At 33.8% G+C, this 19,006-nt stretch overlaps 1 protein-coding gene across 3 annotated transcripts in view; it reads right to left on the bottom strand.

Moving 5' to 3' along the window:
- Positions 1–2,031: 2,031 nt before the first annotated feature.
- The window catches only part of RIC-3 (RIC3 acetylcholine receptor chaperone), an 89,120-nt gene continuing 72,145 nt past the window's right edge, over positions 2,032–19,006 (bottom strand). For 2 of the 3 annotated variants that reach the window (XM_067052040.1, XM_067052042.1), the window contains 5 exons: positions 13,809–14,153; positions 6,292–6,349; positions 6,139–6,213; positions 3,688–3,743; positions 2,032–2,499 (listed from right to left, as the gene is read on the bottom strand). In XM_067052040.1, the coding sequence (XP_066908141.1) occupies positions 2,416–2,499; positions 3,688–3,743; positions 6,139–6,213; positions 6,292–6,349; positions 13,809–14,153 (618 nt within the window). In that variant the 3' untranslated portion in view covers positions 2,032–2,415. Of the gene's footprint in view, positions 2,500–3,687; positions 3,744–6,138; positions 6,214–6,291; positions 6,350–13,808; positions 14,154–19,006 lie in introns of those variants that run through there. The other variant, XM_067052041.1, reaches the window with a different exon arrangement.

Here is a 19,006-nt window from a genome sequence, read left to right as displayed (position 1 = left end):
GTGATGGAGAATATCTGATCTATGGTACACTTTCCTCTCATAAAGCCTTTCTGGTACTTTCCTATATTCTGCTCGGCAAAAGGACTCTTTTTTTATAAGGACAAAAGGAGTTTTTCATCAAGTATCCGAGAGAACATCTTATAAGCACATGGTAAGAAGGATATACCGCGATAATTATGGCAATCAAGCACATCCCTCTTCTTGTTGACATATAACCACTTTTGACCATTCACAAGAGATTTCTTCCATTTTCCACACATCCATTATTATATTACAGAGGAATTTCACTAATTCTTCTTCTCCATACTTAAACAGTTCTTCAGGCAGTCCATCTGGTTGCAGTGCTTTATTATTTTTCAAATCTTCCACTACTTCATAAATGTTGTCCATTTCAGGAGGACATCATAGTAATGTCACCACTGTTCCAGAACCTGTATCTTATTCGTGATTAGATTAACCTCATTGTCTCTACAGGCATTTATTCTAGGTTTAAATGTCTGTCAGCAACTATTTATTTCTTGGAAGAATTTTCTGTTCCGGAGGTCTTCCAGTTGCTGGAGGACTGCCATGAGTTTTTTTTCCTGCGGTGGAAGTGTTTCTCTTCCCTTCTTCTGGATCTGTTTCTCTGCACTGATCCACACTGATTGTATGCCTTCACTGTAAAATTGCTCAATAAGCAAGGTTCTTCCGGCTGGTCACTCTTTGGCATTCTTCATCAAACCAGTACACTCTCTTAGTTGGCCTTTGGTATCCAAGCATACCAACTACCAGTTCCCCCATGGTTCTCTTACATTCTTGCCACTGTTGATCCATATTATCAGCCTGATACAGATCTTTAATTCTGACATTCACGCTGTCAGTAAAGAGTTGCCTAACCTCCGGATCTTTCAGCTTTTTAATGTTGATCTTTGGCGATCATGGTCCACTTTGATTTCTGATGTTTGGTATCCTGGTTCTGAACCTGGAGGTTGTGAGGTAGTGATCAGAATCAATGTTGGTGCCTCTAAAAGCTCTCACATCCATTAAACTAGTGATGTGACGGCTACTTATTAAAACATGGTCTATTTAGTTAAACGTGAACCCATCATTGGAGTGCCATGTTGCTAGATGAATTCTTTTGTGGGGAACATTGTGCTGCCGACCACAAGTTCCTTAGAAGCAGCAAAGTTTATCACCCTCATTCCAGGACCAGGTGATCCCAGGTGGGAGGCCAAAAACCAGATGGATAGACAGAATTGATATGGATGCGAAAGAGCTGAATGCAGCAAACAGGAAAGCTGCAGTCCAAGACAGGCAGGCGTAGAGAAGGCTGGTTCTTGTTGCCAAAGATCTACAAGGTCTGTAAAGCCAACTGAAAAAAGAAAACTGTTATTTTGCTTACATATTAATTTTTTTTTTTCATTACTTTAATTTAAAATAATTTTCATTCTGTACATATATTTACTTACTTTGTACAATATTATTCTCTTTTTCTTTCCTCTTTCTTAATTTTAATATTTCTTATTATCATATAGCTTTTATCTGTGTATAATACCTAGACTATACATTCTTTTTTAACACTATTTATTTATCTTTACTACCTACTATTTCCTCATTTTCTAATTATTCTGTAATTCCTTATATTCATTATGGTTGCTATCTATTTTTTTTGTACTTGACCCTGATAAAGTCCTGAAATTCTGACCAAACCATTGCCACTAATTAAATAAATTATTACTTATTTGTGTTCTTCAGTGACTGCACCTCTAACCACCTTCTCCTCATATTTAGTATACTTATACTTTTATTTTGAGTATCAAATATATTTATAAAAATGCTAGAACTTGAAGTTGAAAAAAAAAAGCTTTTGCAGAACATTCTTGACTCTGGTAACTTAGCCATGCTACATAACAAAATGTCTATAATTCAATGACACTCAACAGCCAATATAGTTCAAGATTTTTGGTTTCTACATCTGGAGATATTTCTAATTCTATCAAACAATTTTTCATATTTTATTGAATTGTTGAACAATAATTTTTAAACTAATAGTTGTGATTTGGTAACTTTAACCAGTTTTATTTTTTAAATTACATTGTTCACATGCTTATATTAACATTCTTTTACACATTTGACAAGACTAGATACTTTAAACAATGGACTAGAAGCATATCACAATCCCATATTGACAAAAGTTATAATTAATTAGATAAGTTTATTCTGAAAAATAAATACACTGCCTTATAAATAGTTTTAAACAAACAGTAATGTTGTAACATACAATTGTTTATGATATAAATATTGTATTATTATTATATCATTAATATTATATACATAAAATTTAGAACAGGATTATTAAGAAAAAAATAAAAAATAAAAAATTAATTGAAAAATAAAGGCAAATTGGACACACACATCAATTCATTAACAATTTCCTTAATCTGCATTGCTATTTTCTTGAATGTTATAACCTTTGACATTGAGTTTGTCTTGAGGAGTCAAGTCATTTTGTTCCTGAAACTGAAAATACACATTTGATATGAAAAATATTGACAAATGCCTGTCTAATTTAATAGTATTAAATCAATTTATTTTTTTCACAAGTATAGAATTTTTCAGTAGGAACAATCATACAATAAAATCACATCAAAATAATGCTACTTTTTATAAATAATTTTTGCCCCAGTTGTAGTACACATAGAATCAAAAGGGCTTACAAAAAGACATTACGCGAAGGAACTGCACTTCCATTTGGATTTAACAAGTTGAAAGTCTCCATGAAAGTAGGTGGATCTGTAGCTGAGTCTATACTAAGACTACCTTAGCGAACTCATTATTGCAGAGGTGCCGGTTTGAATCTGGCCTGGGGGGAGGGGTAAACTTTTACTTTGTGGCCAACCCACGGAATGAAAACTTGATCCCATACCATAGTTAGAATAGGGTGATAACCTGTAGATACTCCCCCCCCCTTCCAGTCAGAATATGTCAGAAATTACCAGGATACTTTAGTATGTAGGAATGATCAGGTATTAATTTTAAGCAGAACTTTGGGGTTAGTGTGGCCTATAGGCTGAAAGGCGCGGAAACCCCTGGTCTAAAGTGTCTCAAGGCCGCCTAACACTACATTTGCAGAGCCTTAATTTCTTGGTAAATACAAGGAACAGGCCAGCAAAGTTGTAAAAATTGTATAAATACAGAAAAATAGATATATATTGATTTTCTAATATCATACAAAGTTTTTAGAAGCCATAAAATACAATGAAGTCCAGTGAGGTCTGGACACATGTTATCCAAAGTTTTGAGGGCACTCAGTGAGTGTGAAATGACTATTATGTTTTCAACTGGTAAGTTATTGATGTGTGTATACACTACAAAGTTATTTTGTAGTTTGATTTAGATCTTCAGGTGAATAATAATAAGTGATCGGGTAGAGACAAAAAAAAAAAGAAAAGAAAAGAAATGTAAGATATATCTAATCTGTTGTAGAGCAGTTGATGCCACATCTCTAGAAGCTCCAAACACATGCCTATATTCCACAAGCTCTGAACACTAATTGTCTATTGGTTTTGTACACGGCAAACAACTTGATAAACTGACATTGTTGTCCATCATTTATTACAGGTTTGCATATATAAATTGTAACTAGTGAATTATTTGTAATGATATATATTTACATATCTACTAAATTAATAAAGAAACAAAACATACCTTTCTTTCTGTCAAGTCTTTCAAATCATCAGTTTTACAACAATGCCCACTGCTTTCTAAAATAGGAATAATAATACAACAAAATTAAATTGAAAAGTATAAACACAACAACCATTATACACACATATATATAATCACATAACATTTCTTAAATAGACATAAATAAAAAGAGAAGAACTGTCATATTAAACAGTTAAAACTTCTGGCAATGTTCCAATGCTTCGATCCCTTCACAAAAATGAGATTCCTCTAGGCCTGCAAAATACTCTCAAATTTGGCTGTTAGTTCTTCCGTTGTTGGAAATCTCCGTCCACCTAGGAAAATTTTCAGCTTGGGGAAGAGATGAAAGTCTGATGGTGCCAAACCAGGTGAATAAGGTGGATATGGCAACAATTCGTACCTCAGTTCATGAAGTTTTGCCATGGCAACAGCACTTGTGTGTGGGTGGGCATTGTCCTGATGAATGATGACTTTTTCCTTGCCAAACCAGGCCTTTTTTTGTGTCTCTTTTGCTTTAGTTAGTTTAGGAGGTTTGTGTAGTATTGCCCCATAATTATTTGGCCAGTAGGAAGATAATCTATCAGCAGAATGCCTTTTGCATCCCAGATGCATAACTCATAACTGAGGTTATGACCTTTCCGGCCGAACATAATGCCTTTGCTTTATTTGGTGGTGGTAACTCAGGATGTTTTCACTGCTTGGACTGCTGTTTTGTTTCTGAGGTATAGTAGTGGACCCAAGTTTCATCTATAGTCACAAAGCGGTGCAAAAAATCTTGTTGGTTGCACTAAAAATGGGCAAGATTATGTTCGGACATTTCCAATCTGGTGCATTTATGGTCCAATGTATCTTGGACCCGCGGCACCCATCTTGCGGATAATTTTTTCATTCCCAATTCTTCAGTTAAAATATGATATACCCGTTCACATGACACCCCTACAGCTTCAGCAATCTCACGCACTTTCAGTCGATGATCCTCCATAACCTTTTTATGCACTTTTGCGATAAATTCTGAGGTTGTAGCACTTTTTGGCCACCCACTACGTGGATCATCATCTAAGCTCTACGGACCAAATTTAAACTCGCTGGTCCACTTGGCAACAGTTGAATATGAAGGAGCATAGTCCCCCAGTGTGTTATGAAAGCCGGCATGAATTTCCTTTACAAAGTACTTTATCACTGCTTGAATCACTACCACTCATGCCACGTGTTCACTCACAAAAGATGTGTGATTATTGTGCGGGCACCTCATTGCTCTAACACTGACATCTAGTGGTGATTTCGAGAACTTTTCGAACCACCCTCATAGTTATTTATTCAATTTGTTTAAGTTTATTTGTGACTTTTGTAATTTTATGTTGTTCATATTATTGTACCAAGAGTATTTTTCTTTATTTCTAAGTTTAATTTATGTATATAGCTTTTATGTTTGGTGAGGTTGTGAGTTTCTTTTTGTACTGTGGTATTGGCATAGGAAGTTGTTAATATTGTAAATAATTTTTATAATTTGTTTTTGATATGTTATTATATTGTACTGAGTAAGTTTACAAAGATTGTTCATAAACTGGTGGGGGGGAAGTTACAGTTAGCTGTTACTTCGATGTCAGTTGACTGAGTAAGTAGATCAGTTGATCGAATGTACATAAGAGATGTACTAAACACAATAAACCTAGTATTTTACAGCAGACCAAGCATGTCAGATCTTATTCCTTCTTCTCTTTTTTAACATTTTGCTTTTGGCGATACTTAAGTTATACATATATATACCCCCATTATTATATATTTTGATGTATATTATCATTTTATGTCTACCTATATTTAATATCATACATAACATTATTTTAGTAGTTTGTACCTTTTTTAGCCCTGCAAAGTGGGGTGAAAAATTGACTCACAATAAATAGTTCAATCACTATTTGAGTTCTTGTCAATAAATGATTTTCCAATAAATGTGTTACGTGTTTGTAAGTAGATTATAATGTTTCATGATAATCCATCTATCAATATTATTTACAAAAATAAGACATATGAAATATTGAGAGGGAGGCGGTCGGCTGTATCATTTTGCTACCAGTTCGGGCTCAGCTGTTGGCAGCCCTGGGCTATTATATTGAGTTAAAGCGGTTTTATCCTTTTCTCTTACTGCAATACTTCCAAGGTTCTTACCTATTCTAATACCTAATAAATAATAATCCTTCCAATATAACTGAACTTTAAAGCTTGGGTTCCTCTATCCAATTTTTGAAAACCCGAGCCCAACCAATCAATATTTCATAAAACTCCTTCCTTTGACAAGTACTTTCTTGTTTGTTTCTCCACATTTTGGAATTACTTGCCTTCCTCTATCTGTAAAGCTACTTTGCTACAATTGTTCAAACCTCACATAACCTTTCTAATTATTAATATGTTGCAACCAAACTGAGATAAATAAAGTAACATGTTCCAATTTACCTATTGACCCGGTTTCTTTGGTATCACTTAATTCTTCAGTTCCATTATCAAAAGTAGTTTCTTTCAAACCCATTTCTAAAAAATAAACACCAAATACTCATTACATTGATTACTTTTTTAAAATATATTAATATTTTTTTATTAATAATTAACCTTCTGATTCAGACTCATGATCAGATTCATATTTTACATTTTCACCAGTGCCAGTGCTCTAAAACACAACATTTTGTCTAAGTATTTTATTATAATATTGATAATAATAGTAGGTTTAAATGTGTTGCTTTATTAATAAAAAGACGAGACTTTAATATGGATAATATTATGGGTGTCTATAATTTTGTTTAATATGGAATATAAAGGGGAAGGAGTTTGAAAAGGTATGTTGCTTCCTGAAATTGAATAAATGAATAATTGAGTGTGAAAAATATAGAACTTTATATGAGATGTTACATTAAAAAACCAGCCAATCCATTTTCCAGTTTTTAATTTTTTTTCCCCCACACTTTATTCGTTGCTGATGGGATTCATGTATGCCATGGGACTAGCCCTATTCCAGATTGGTTCAATGGGACGTGGTGAGGAGTATTGTTAGCTATGGTAGATAGAAATTTTTATCTGACTGTCACAAAGGTTTTTTGCTTATAACACTGAAGCATTTCCAGTTTGAACTCTCCATCCCAGAGACATTTATTATTAAAGGTAGGTGAAATTGAAGTTTTCGTTAATAATTAATATTTTCTTATCAAAACTTTAATTATATTTTACATATTTGGTTAGGAAAATCATTTTTATATTTTTTTATTTCAGAATTTGCTCAAAATAATTATCAGTAATATTAAATAATTTAGATGTAAATTACAATATCAGTATTTTTATGAAGTTAGTGAAATAAATCAACATAGCCTTATAACTGTTTGTGTTCATAATTATATACCTAAATAATAACATTGTATACATCAATAAAAACAACATTATATATTTATAATTTATAAGAAATATTATGCACATATTCAAATTTATTTTAAAGGTTGAATTATTGTAATAAATATTATTCACAAATAAAATTCTTTATTATTTCCCACCCCTAACAATCCAAAAAAAAAAGTATAAAAATCTGGTGCAGTGTATGCATCACACAACATTCACTTACCATTCTACTTTGAGTTGAAATTAATCCTTGCTTATAATAAAACAGCAACTTTTTTACTATCCCACAACCTATATTTTCATCTATAGATTATAGAAAAAAATACAAAGTAATTTACTAAGTTTTGTTGTTTCCATGGTTATTAACAATAGTTATAAGTTATAGCTATAGTCATAACAACCATGAAGAGACAAAATCTTAAGGCACAGTTCTTTCTTTAGTGTAAGAAGCCATGTTTGACATCCATAAAGTTCACAGTGGGAAGGATAATAGTTTTGTAAATTCTAACTTTCAAGTTTTTGAACATAATGCAGGAGCTAAAAAATTTTGAAATAGCAAAATGACAAGAATTTCCCAACTTTAATTTTGCTATTATTTCCTCATTAATTTCACTTTTTCTAATTACCGTAGAACCTAAATACTTGAACCTATCTACCTGGTCAAACGTATTTCCTCCTATATCTATATCACTGAAAATTGCTCCCATTTCTACTGCTAACCTTATATTTTGTTTTATTCATATTTATTTTGAAACCTAGTTCCTTACTAGAGTTTATGGTTTTCTTGTCTTCTCCCAGTAATACCAAATCATAAGCATACCCAAGAGCAGGTATTTTATCACTTAAAGTTAAGCCCTTTTCGGTATACATCACATTTTTAATAATGTATTCTATTGCTAGATTAAATAAGATAGGTGATATAGATCGCCTTGTTTTAAACCCATCCGAACATCTAACTTCTTTTTTCAAATATTTAAAACTTTCGCACTAAGCGTGCTGTATTAAAGAGAACCGACTGTTGAGTCTCTCTTATTACATTATAGGCACTCCCAAACCTGTGGATTTTGGTACGAGACCATTGGTGGATATAATGATTGGACTAGTGGTAACTCCCTCCAAGTAATACAGTTCCTTCAATTCAATCGCCAATTCCTGATATTTCCTTAGTTTTTCTCCCACAGTAGAGCTTAGATTATTATCATTGGGATTCCAACATCAATAAGTTCTGCTTTCTTTTTTCTTAGATCAATAAGGATATCTGGTTTATTATGGCATACTGTATGATCCATAATTATTGATTCATCCCAAAAGAGCTTGAGAGGACCTTTTTGGAGGAGTCTATTTGGGTGGTACTTGTAGTATGGGCTCTTATCTTCAATTAAGTTGTACTTTACCGCTAGTGCCTGATGCAAAATTTTGGCCACATTGTTGTGCCTCTGTAAATATTCAGTACCAGCCAACACTCCGCATCCACCCGTGATGTTGGATTGATTCCAGCACTACCGAGCCTAATCAACATTTATCTGCTGCTGTTGCGTCTTTTAGCACATGCTTCCTATATGATCTGGTGGCAGAAACTTGATCTTGAATGGCAACCACGAATCCCTCTGTCTCAAAGAATAGCCTTCCAGCTTTTAGCCATTCAACTGATCTTTCTTTGTCTATGGAGGCTTCGTTCAGTTGGCTACAGAATCTCCCATGCATCGACTTGCTTTTCCATTCTGGCAGTCGTTCTGTTTCTGAAACAATGTTCGGTTCATCCACTTTGCTCAGGTTCAGTGCAGTGAGACCATAATCCATTGTAGCGATTGCCTAATAAACACTAGTGGTTTTCGAATGGAAATATTGATGTAGGGATAATTCTTGCTCGCTTCTTCAATATTTATGAGTCCTTGTCCTCCTTCTTTCCAGGATAAATAAAGTCTGGATTTGGATGATATGGGATGATGGACCCGCTCATGCAAGAGTGTCGTTCTTACAAGACGATCTATTTCTTGTAGGCTGGTATTTGACCACTGTAATATACCAAAGCTGTAGCTTAGCGCTGGTATGAACCAAGTATTGATGGCCTTAATTTTCTGTTTTCCAGAAAGTTGAGTCATTAATACTTTTCGTAGTCTCATTTTCAACATTATTATTAGCTCTTGTTTTACATCCTTTGGAGCTAATTTGAGGTGCTGCTGTATACCTAAATATCTATATCGTTCTTTGGCTTCTAGTTCCCTGATGCACTCATTCTCATTTATCAGCAGGTCCTGGGCATTGACCACCTTTCCCTTGTTCACATGCAGTACCGCGCACTTATCAAGTTCAAATGACATGCTTGCTGCATTTTTGGTATAGGATGACACTATTTCACTCATACTTTGTAATTGTTGTTTGTTTTTTGCATATAGCTTAAGATCATTCATGTACCAGTTGTGGCTGACAGTGGTTGCCTCGTCCTTGGTATTGAGTTTGTAGCCCACCTACTTCCTCCGCAGTATCCGACTTAATGAGAACAGCCCCATACAAAACCACAATGGGCTAAGGCAATCTCCTTGGTATATACCCCTCATAATTTTTATTATAACTCCTATTTTCAGCTTAGTCACCCAGCCTGCCATCAAATTTGTGAGTAGTTTGCTTACTTTAGTTTGGATCTTATATATTTTCAATACTTTGAGCAGCCAACTGTGAGGTACAGAATCGAAAGCCTTCCTATAATCGATCCACGCCATTGAAAGGTTTCGCTGCCTTTTAGACACCTGTGCAGCAATGAAGGAATCCATTACTAAAAGCTCTTTACAACCCCTATAGCTCCTTTTCTGCACCCTAGTTGTTCGCTGGGTATCATGTCATTAGATTCGAGGTGGTCGTATATCTTCGTTGCTAAGATAGAAGTAAGAATTTTATAGATATCATTCAAGCAAGTTATTGGCCGAAAATCTACGGATCGTAAATTCGGCCCATCCTTCGTTAGGAGCAAATAAGTTATGCCGTCTGAGAAACCCTCTGGGGGAGCCTGCTTGCCATCTAATACATCCTGGAAGCCATTGGCCAGTAATTGGTGCAGTGCAAACTCCGAAACCTTTTAATTCCACTAATTAAACTTTTGATTCTGAATTACGTCAGAGCCTGGAGCTCTCCAATTTTTCATGTTTCTGACTGTTTCGATTATGTCGCTTACAGTAATAGTTACCTCTGGCATCTCTGAAGCATTCCCGAAGCTTCGCATTACCTCTTCTATCCAAGAGGCATTTTCGTTGTGGCAGGCTGATTTTTCCCACACACTCCACCAGTAGGCCTCAATATCTACGTAGTAATCAGTAAAACTGTTTTGGCAGCGATATATATTCAATGTGGAATATCCTGAAGTCCATTTATCAGGCCTAAATGTTCCTGGATCACAGTATTCATTAAACAGGTTAACTTCTGAGTGTTCTTATTGTATGGCACTCAGGGTAACGGTGGTCTTTCTCGAAGCGGTATCCCATCAAGCAGCACATGTCCAGTCAAAACAGATTCACTCAGTCTGTTTTTTAATTCTGTGTCATCTTCCAATTGTTTATCCCTGACATCTATGCCGACTGATTAGATTAGATTTTTATTCAGGGCAATCAACATCTAGGTTATTACACCCTTTTTACTTTATTTATCTTCTTGTCTTTGGCATTTGATAGTTGAATGTAGACTATTTCCTTTTTACACTGGTTGATATTGGTGGATTATATTTTAGTATAAAGTTGAGTTTCTTTCAGAAATTTTATTATTTTTTCTATGGATTCTGCTGAGTCTTTAAGGGCCAATTCTCTTGTACAAGAAATTTTATTAGTTTTGAAGGCTTGACGAAATGATGACCATTCTTTAATAATATGCTTTATCAATAATGGGGACTGACAGGTTTGGCATATAGGTTGGTCCTCTTTTGTGATTAAGTGGAAGGTGTGTTATCAGGAATGTCCTATTCTTACTCTTGCAACAACCACTTCTTCTCTTCTGTTTCCCCTTATGGCACTTGTCCACTTTTGTGTATTGTTTTTAAACATTTCTTAGTTGAATGGTGAGTGGTATGTCAGCTCCCATTCAATTTGGATTCTGTTCCTTAAAAATGCCTTTATGTCTTTCGGCTCGTAAGTTTGGAGTGGTGGAACGTTCATTGTAGCAGCCTCTTTAGCAGTTTTATCCCCTGCCTCATTTCCAGGTATTCCTGAGTGCTCTGGAGTCCAGAGAAAGGAGACACTTTTTAAAGATGTTTTAGCACGTCTATATAGTTGTGAATTTTGTCTATCGTAGGTTCGCTTTGACTGAAGTTTGATAGACTCTGGAGTGCAGACATTGAATCTGTACAAATGAGTATGTTTGAGTATTAATTTTCTATGGATAAATGAAGTGCCGTTGAAATCGCCAGAAGTTCAGCTGTAAATATTGTTGAGTATGTGGGTAATTTATATCTTTTGGGTGTCCCATGTATTATTATTGCATAACCAACATTTTCATTTTGTTTGGAGCCGTCAGTGTAAATTATTTCATAATTTGTATATTTTTGTATCTTCTTTAAGAATTGAATTTTATTTGAGTCGTGGTTCTGGCGTTTCATAGTTAGATCTATTTTGTAAGACTGGTATTTCCAAGGGGGCAATCTATAGATAGAATCAGCTTGGTTTGTAGGCATGCCATAAATCTGTTATGATTTCTCTCTGTCTTATGCCCAATAGAGCGTTCCGTGAAGGATTCATTTCATATTTTCTCATGCAATGAGGGTGAAATATATGGGGGTATGCAGGGTTAGTTGGTTGGAGTTTGATTTTGGTGATGTAACTGTTCATGAGTTCCTGCCTCCGAAAAATAAGTGGTGGTAAAGAAGCCTCAGCACAAAGACTTTCTATTGGGCTCGTCCTGAAAGCACCTGTGGCAAGTCGTATTCCAGTATGGTGTACGGAGTCTAAGAGTTGGAGACAGTTTTTTTTAGCTGAAGAATAAACCTCACAGCTGTAGTCTATCTTGGATCTTACTATACTTGTGTAGACCATGAGAATCGACTTCCTATCAGTTCCCCAAGAAGTTGTTGCTAATACTTTTAACAGTCTGAGCCTCTTAAAGCATTCTTCTCGCAAGTGCTTTATATGAATTGAACATGTTAGTTTATGGTCCAATATCAGTCCGAGAAATTTGGTGCTGTCATAGAATGTTAGAGAATTTCCGTACATAAAAAGTTGAGGTACTGGGCTTGGAGTCCTCTTTCTTAAAAATAATACACCTCTGGTATTTTCAATAGAGAAGCGGAGATGTCTATGCTGACTGAATCTAGCTGCTGGCTCTGGACCCATTCCAATATTCAGCATCCAATCAGAAAGCTCTGCATTATTTTCAGTGGCCATTAATCTACGAACTTCCTCTTTAAGTTGTTGGAGATCTATGGAAGTTAGAAACTTTCTTGATAAAATCACTCTAACCTGATCACTGAGCCCCTGCGTGCTTATATTTACATTTGGGAAGTACTGATTCCAATATCTCTGGATGCGGTTAAGGTATCCTGTTTTTTCCGTTTTGAGGTTTGTAGCCAAATAGTATGCACGGATGACAGCCTTGTTCATATCTGGTGTTCATTTGTGTTCATCGTGTTCACCATTTGGTCTCTGTTGCCGACTTCGTGCGGGTGGAGAATGTCTCTCCTCCAAGCTCAAACTCAAACTATAGGCCAATTTCCTATTTTCCTATTCCTATTCCTAATTTCCTGTTTTGCAACTCCATTTTTAATGGGTAGGTGCATTTTATACCTACTGCCAGGTTGTAAATAAACAGCCACCCCTAGCATGGGGAACAGACGCTGACCAGGTTACCGCCCAATATGGGAACTGCTGTGCCTGGATTTAGCTAGTTTTGGTCCACCCTGGGTACTTTATTTCCCCAGTATCCATCATATCTGATGAACATCCCCCTATCCGCCACCCGGGGAGGCGCCCGATTGAGGACTAGCAACCTCTTACGGGATATTATTATTATTACTTGCGGTAATTTAATTTTAACAACAAAGTTGCGATAATATTCAAGGCAAATATCATCTTTAAATATGTTATTTCTTTTTTTTTTTTCATTTATGTTTTGAGCTACGTTGTTCACATGCATACACACAAACTATGGGCTATTTGAAATTTTTCATGATTACAACACTCCCCTTTACTATAAATTCCATCTATAGGTGAGAGAATGTAAAAAATAAATGTTTGATACTTATTATAATCATTATTTGCTAAAATATAACATTCTTAAGGTTAAAGAGGACATGTGTAACATGGCTTTGCCAACTTTGGATTCTGAGGCAAGCAGATGAAATGTATGAATGCCATCATGATTTCAGCCCTGAATAATGTGATTTTTTATTAACCAGTTATATAAAATATTTTATTATACCTGCTTATGACATTTTCAAAAAGAAATGTTTTTATCACAGAGTAAATTCTGATGTATTCCAGCCACAATAAATAGTTCACAGTTTTTGTCAAAGATAATCATTAAGTGAATGGATATTTTTCAAAAGCTGTTAATTCACATGTGATTTAAATTTATTTTGGTAGAAATCCTTTCATATCATGATAATCTGATTCAAAAACTGATTAAGGAAAAATAAGACTATAAATTGGAAAATGGACTTGGCTTGCAACAGCACCTATGTGAAAAATTCTTTATACATCTGTATTTATAAATTTATATTTTACTTGTTTATAATAAGATGTTATGGGTATTAAACAAAATTTACTAACATTTTCTGAATAACCAATGAGTGACAAAGTTACTTTTCCCGTAAGAACTACACCATCATCTTGTGCAGGAACTGTTTCAATTAAGGAATCACTAACAAGCAGCTGAGATTTGGAAGGTAAAGATCCAGAAATAAAAATATTTTGTGGAGTAGATGGTCTGCTTAAAGGAGTAGGAGGTCGACTCCATTTACCACCATGCTCACAGCTTTCAGTCATTTCCATTCCTAATACTTTAACCACACTCTTTCCTTCATCACTTTTTTCTGTTTCTTTTATTTCATCATCACATGTTGGACCATCAGGAGGTAGTGATTTTACACAGCTCTGATCCAAGGTCTCAGATTCCTGGTAAATAAATTTTAAAGAAAACTGAATAAGTAATTAGGTGAAGTTCATGTTTATAAAAGAATAAGCACAAAACAATGCAAAATATAATAGTTATTATTCATAATAATAAAGTGAAAGCTATAAAGGCAACTTTTATAAATAAGCTGGTAAACCAAGAAAGCAAATAAACTAAACTATAAATAAAAATATTCATAAAACAGCAAAGCATTGTGAAAATCAGAAGGCACAAAATAGTTTTTTACAATCATTCAGTACACATAAAATTAAATTGTTGTACTACAATGAATATCATAAAAAAAAGGATTAAACATAATATGTAACATGCAAACAAAAATAAATAGATAAGCTGAGCTGTGTTAATTAAACTTTTTGGCACTGCCAATAAATGATAATAATTATTTTCATTCTAGTGCGATTCAAATACTTTTAAGATGTGAATATCTTAATGATTAAAACATTTTTTTTTAAATAATTAATAAGTGATACTTAAAATGGGAATGAACTAATTTACCATAATCTAAATTTTGAATATATACTGGACTTACAATATTCTTCTAGTAGCAGTCTTTAATTGTAAAAGTAAGATGGTGTAATACATAGTTGCATAGAAATTATTTTATACAGTATACCTAAAGCAATTTTAAGTGAATAATAAATTTAATAATAACATAGAATACTAAGTTTAAACAAAAAATTAAACTTTAATTTTATAATAATTATCCATAAATATAAAATGAATTATAATATTCTTCAATAATAGAGATATAGCTAACTCTTAATAAAATCAAGTACATGATGGTGGTGCGGACAGATATAAAACACAATAATGGAATAATCAGTTTAATGTGTGTTGAAGTTTTGGCCAAAGTTGTAGACTTTCATCATAATAAACATAATTGGGCAACAAGGGAGAATATAAAAAAATATACAACAGCATATTGTAATATACTGTATAGAAATACAGAAACTATACAAGTCAAAAGAATAGTATAAAATGTGAAATGTAGGAGGTAAAAAAGAACCAAACAGATATTTAGGATTGACCAAAAAGAAAAACATAAAAAAGAAACCTATAACTAAAAAAAAAGTAAGTAATTAAAAATGAAGAAACACACTTAGTTTGTGTTCAATAAACAGCAGAAAAAATAATTTCTAATGTTTTTTCATTGAAAATCATTCAGCAGACAGTTAAGAAATTAAAACACAAGTACCTCATCCATGGACTAGTAGCAACTGAAATTTGGGAGAATAGTTCTGAAATAAATTGTAAAACATAACGTACCTAATCTAAATGTATATAGAAGAAAAGTATGTATAAAATTATGTGGTATCTCTCTACAAAACAAAAGCAATAACACAATTACATACAAAACTACAACCACTTTACCTAAACTTCATACCAAAAGACAAAGACAAAATAAAGCTATAATCTAATATAGTGTATGAAATTCCCTGAGAAGAGAACAGCGGGAAATCCTATTTAGAACAGTATCTCAAAAATATGGTATATCAACACAAATATTGTTGTAGCTCAGTAACAGAAAAACTCCAACAAACCTGAACAAATTGGTTTAGACACTCTCACCACACATTCTAGACAAACAGAATATAAATTCATATTTGATACACCAAAAATCATACATTGGGAAAAAAATTAATTAAGCAAAATTTAAAAGAAATGATAATTTAGCGGGTGAAAAATTTGCTGCAGGCAGTCGGATGTATACCCAGCAGTAACCATAGAAAAACCAAGTGACCTGGACCTCTTCAGCTGAACATTGTATATAAGTTACCCTGAGTATACAGTTAATGTATGCTTTCTTGCCAGAAATATTTTTATTATAATGTTTTATATTTCCTGTTTTGTTTTTTTGTTTAAATGTTTAAATTTTTTCTTATTTCCATTTCATTATCGTTGTATACATTTTTCCTCGCAAGAAATATTTAAAATTTTTTTTTATTTACAGTGGTTTTTATTTTTTAATTAATGATTTAGAATTTTATTTGATGATTATAAAACAAGGAGATATGTATGTTTTTTTAAGTTATAAATTAATCTTAATTGGATATTCATTTCGTAACTCTAGACATTTATTTTTTTATTTCAAAGTTTATTTTATGTTGGCTTTTTTTTTCTTGCTATATACAAACTTAATATTAGATTTAAAAAATGTTATATCCTATTCCCCACCCATGATCCTTTTTCTCGAAATTCTACTTCTCAACTGTTCAGTCATGACAGAAATCCTGAATTCCTGTCACATCAATGCACAATCCCTTATTGCACACTACGATGAAATTCAGAAATATTTTTTTGACAATTTTTATCACATTACAGCAGTATCCGAAACCTGGCTAAAACATTTTGTTCCTTCTTCCCAGATTTCCCTACCAAATTACTCGTTCCTACACCACGACAGATCTGATTATATATCCATGAAAGTCTTAAGGCCAAAATCCTCCTACAGTCTCCTTCTCGAGACTTTGCTCACATGGAATACTTGTTCATTAAAATTTCCTTCATTGCCTCTCCTCTATTATTTGCCGTAGTTTACCGCCTTCCTCGTGTTCCATTAGACAACTTCTTTGAATCCTCCCTCGTAAACCTGGTTTCCCATTACACCAATATTACTGTCGCCGGAGATTTTAACGTGAATATGCTTTCACAATCTCCTGGAAAACATTTCCTAACTGACCTGCTGTTTTCCTTTAACCTTCAACTTGTTCCTTATTCTCCTATCCATCACACCCAATTTTCCGATACTTGGTTAGATCTTTACATTTGTGACTCCCCCATCAAAATCCTGTCTTCTTCTCAACATCCCATTTCATTTCTTTCATCACATGATCTGATCCAAATTACATACGACCTACCCGTGAAATCCTTCACCCCCAAAACAGTTTCATACCGCAACTTAGACCTTATCACTAATGAATCCCTTCAGTCTGACCTTAATTCTTTCCAATGGGACATCATATATTTCTATAGCTTCATTGAACCTATGGTAACAACCCTGACCTCAAACCTAAAATCTGAATTAGATATCCATGCTCCTTTGAAAACCAGAACCATACGTCGTCCCATTGCACCTTGGCTGATCCCTGAAATAAAGGAAATGATGAAAAGAAGAGATGCAGCGAGGCGCAAATACCGTCGAACCCATTTACCTGCGGATTACACGTCTTTCAAGATCCTCCGGAATGAAACCCAATCCGCAGTCCGACTAGCTAAAGCCACCTACTTTCATACTGGTCTTTCCAATGCTCCTGATTCCAAACCCAAATGGAAAATACTTCGTAACCTATCCCTACCAGAATCCAATAATCTCAGTTCCTTCTATGTGACTCCAGATGACCTTAATGACCATTTCTTATCCTATGCTCATAATTCCTCTACTTCCTATATTCAACACCACAATTTCAACCCTGAAGACTTCTTTTTTTTCACATCTGTCCTACGATGAATTACTTTCCACTGTCCTAAAATCCCACACTAATGATTATGGCCCTGATAATATTCCAGTAAAACTAATAAAATCCAGCCTTCCTATTGTTATTCCTGTTCTTTACCTCATCTACAACTTTTCATTGCAAAACTCCATATTCACATCTTCCTGGAAAATTGCCCTAATCCGACCTGTGAAGAAAATTTCCAACCCTAGCTCACTGCACGACTTCCGTCCTATTTCTCTCTTATCTAACCTCTCAAAACCGTTAGAACGCCTTGTCCAAAATCAACTCTCCAACTTCCTAGATGAACGTTCCCTTATCAACCCTTTCCAATCTGGCTTTCCATCTGGTTATTCAACGCAATCCGCTCTCCTTAAAATGACCCATGACCTCCACAAGAGATTAGATCGTTCATTATCCGATCCCCATCCCTTCCAACATCCATCGCTCCAATACTCTCCCTACCTTTAAATCCCGCCTATTCAATCATTTCTAATCCATCAAGACTCCATAAAATTGTTAATAAATATAATTGTAAATATGTATATAAACTATTATATCATTCTTAATTATTTTTACATCTTTTCTTTTTTATTATTATTTTTTTTTTATTGTTCAAATGATTAAAATGAGAAAGTAACTTTTAATAATTTTTTTTTAAAATGACTATTTATATTTCTTTGTATTTTTGTTTAAGTAACTCTGAGGCTCCTCAGCCCTCATCTGTTGATTTCTCTGTATTATTCTAAAGGGACTCGTCCCAGAATAAATAAAGTATTATAATTATTATTACTATAGAAAAATGGAATAAAAAAAGAATCGGGCTATCAACAAAAAATCAGATGTACAAAATTTATGTTACTATAATCTAATAAACAAATGAGACATAATTAACAAATATAACTAGAAAAAATACAAAACAGAAAGAAAAGACTAACTACCAGCTAGAAAAACCAAAATAACTCTCCCAGTTTTGGCATAAACCTTTAGTTGTATCACAGTAATGTAGAACTCATTGTAATAGACAATTATAAGAAACGTTTTAATTGTAAATAGTTCTTAATCTTAGATTATACTTCGTACATGTCATTTATTAATAATTACTTAAAGAAATTCTTTGTTCCTAAAAAAGAAAAATGTGTTTTTCACATGTCTATGCAAACAATAAAGTTGCAAAACGTCACCTCAGTATATTATGGCCTAATCCTCAAGATCCAAAAAAAAAAAAGAAAAGAAAATATATATATGACAGTCAGGTGTAACTCGAATATTAGTTGATGGAATTGATCAGCTGATAGAGCCGAACTGGACTCAATAAAGATCAGTCTTTGAGTAACAACCAAGTCGGTCATTTCTCTCTCCACTTTCTCTTTTTTAGTCTTTGTGTTTTTAAACCTTTA

Source organism: Halyomorpha halys, unplaced genomic scaffold (genome assembly GCF_000696795.3).
Source record: "Halyomorpha halys isolate HHAL.00 unplaced genomic scaffold, Hhal_1.1 Scaffold2088.1, whole genome shotgun sequence".
NCBI lineage: Eukaryota > Metazoa > Arthropoda > Insecta > Hemiptera > Pentatomidae > Halyomorpha > Halyomorpha halys.
Note: the sequence above shows the minus strand (reverse complement) of the source record. Positions and strands in the feature narration are given on the sequence as shown.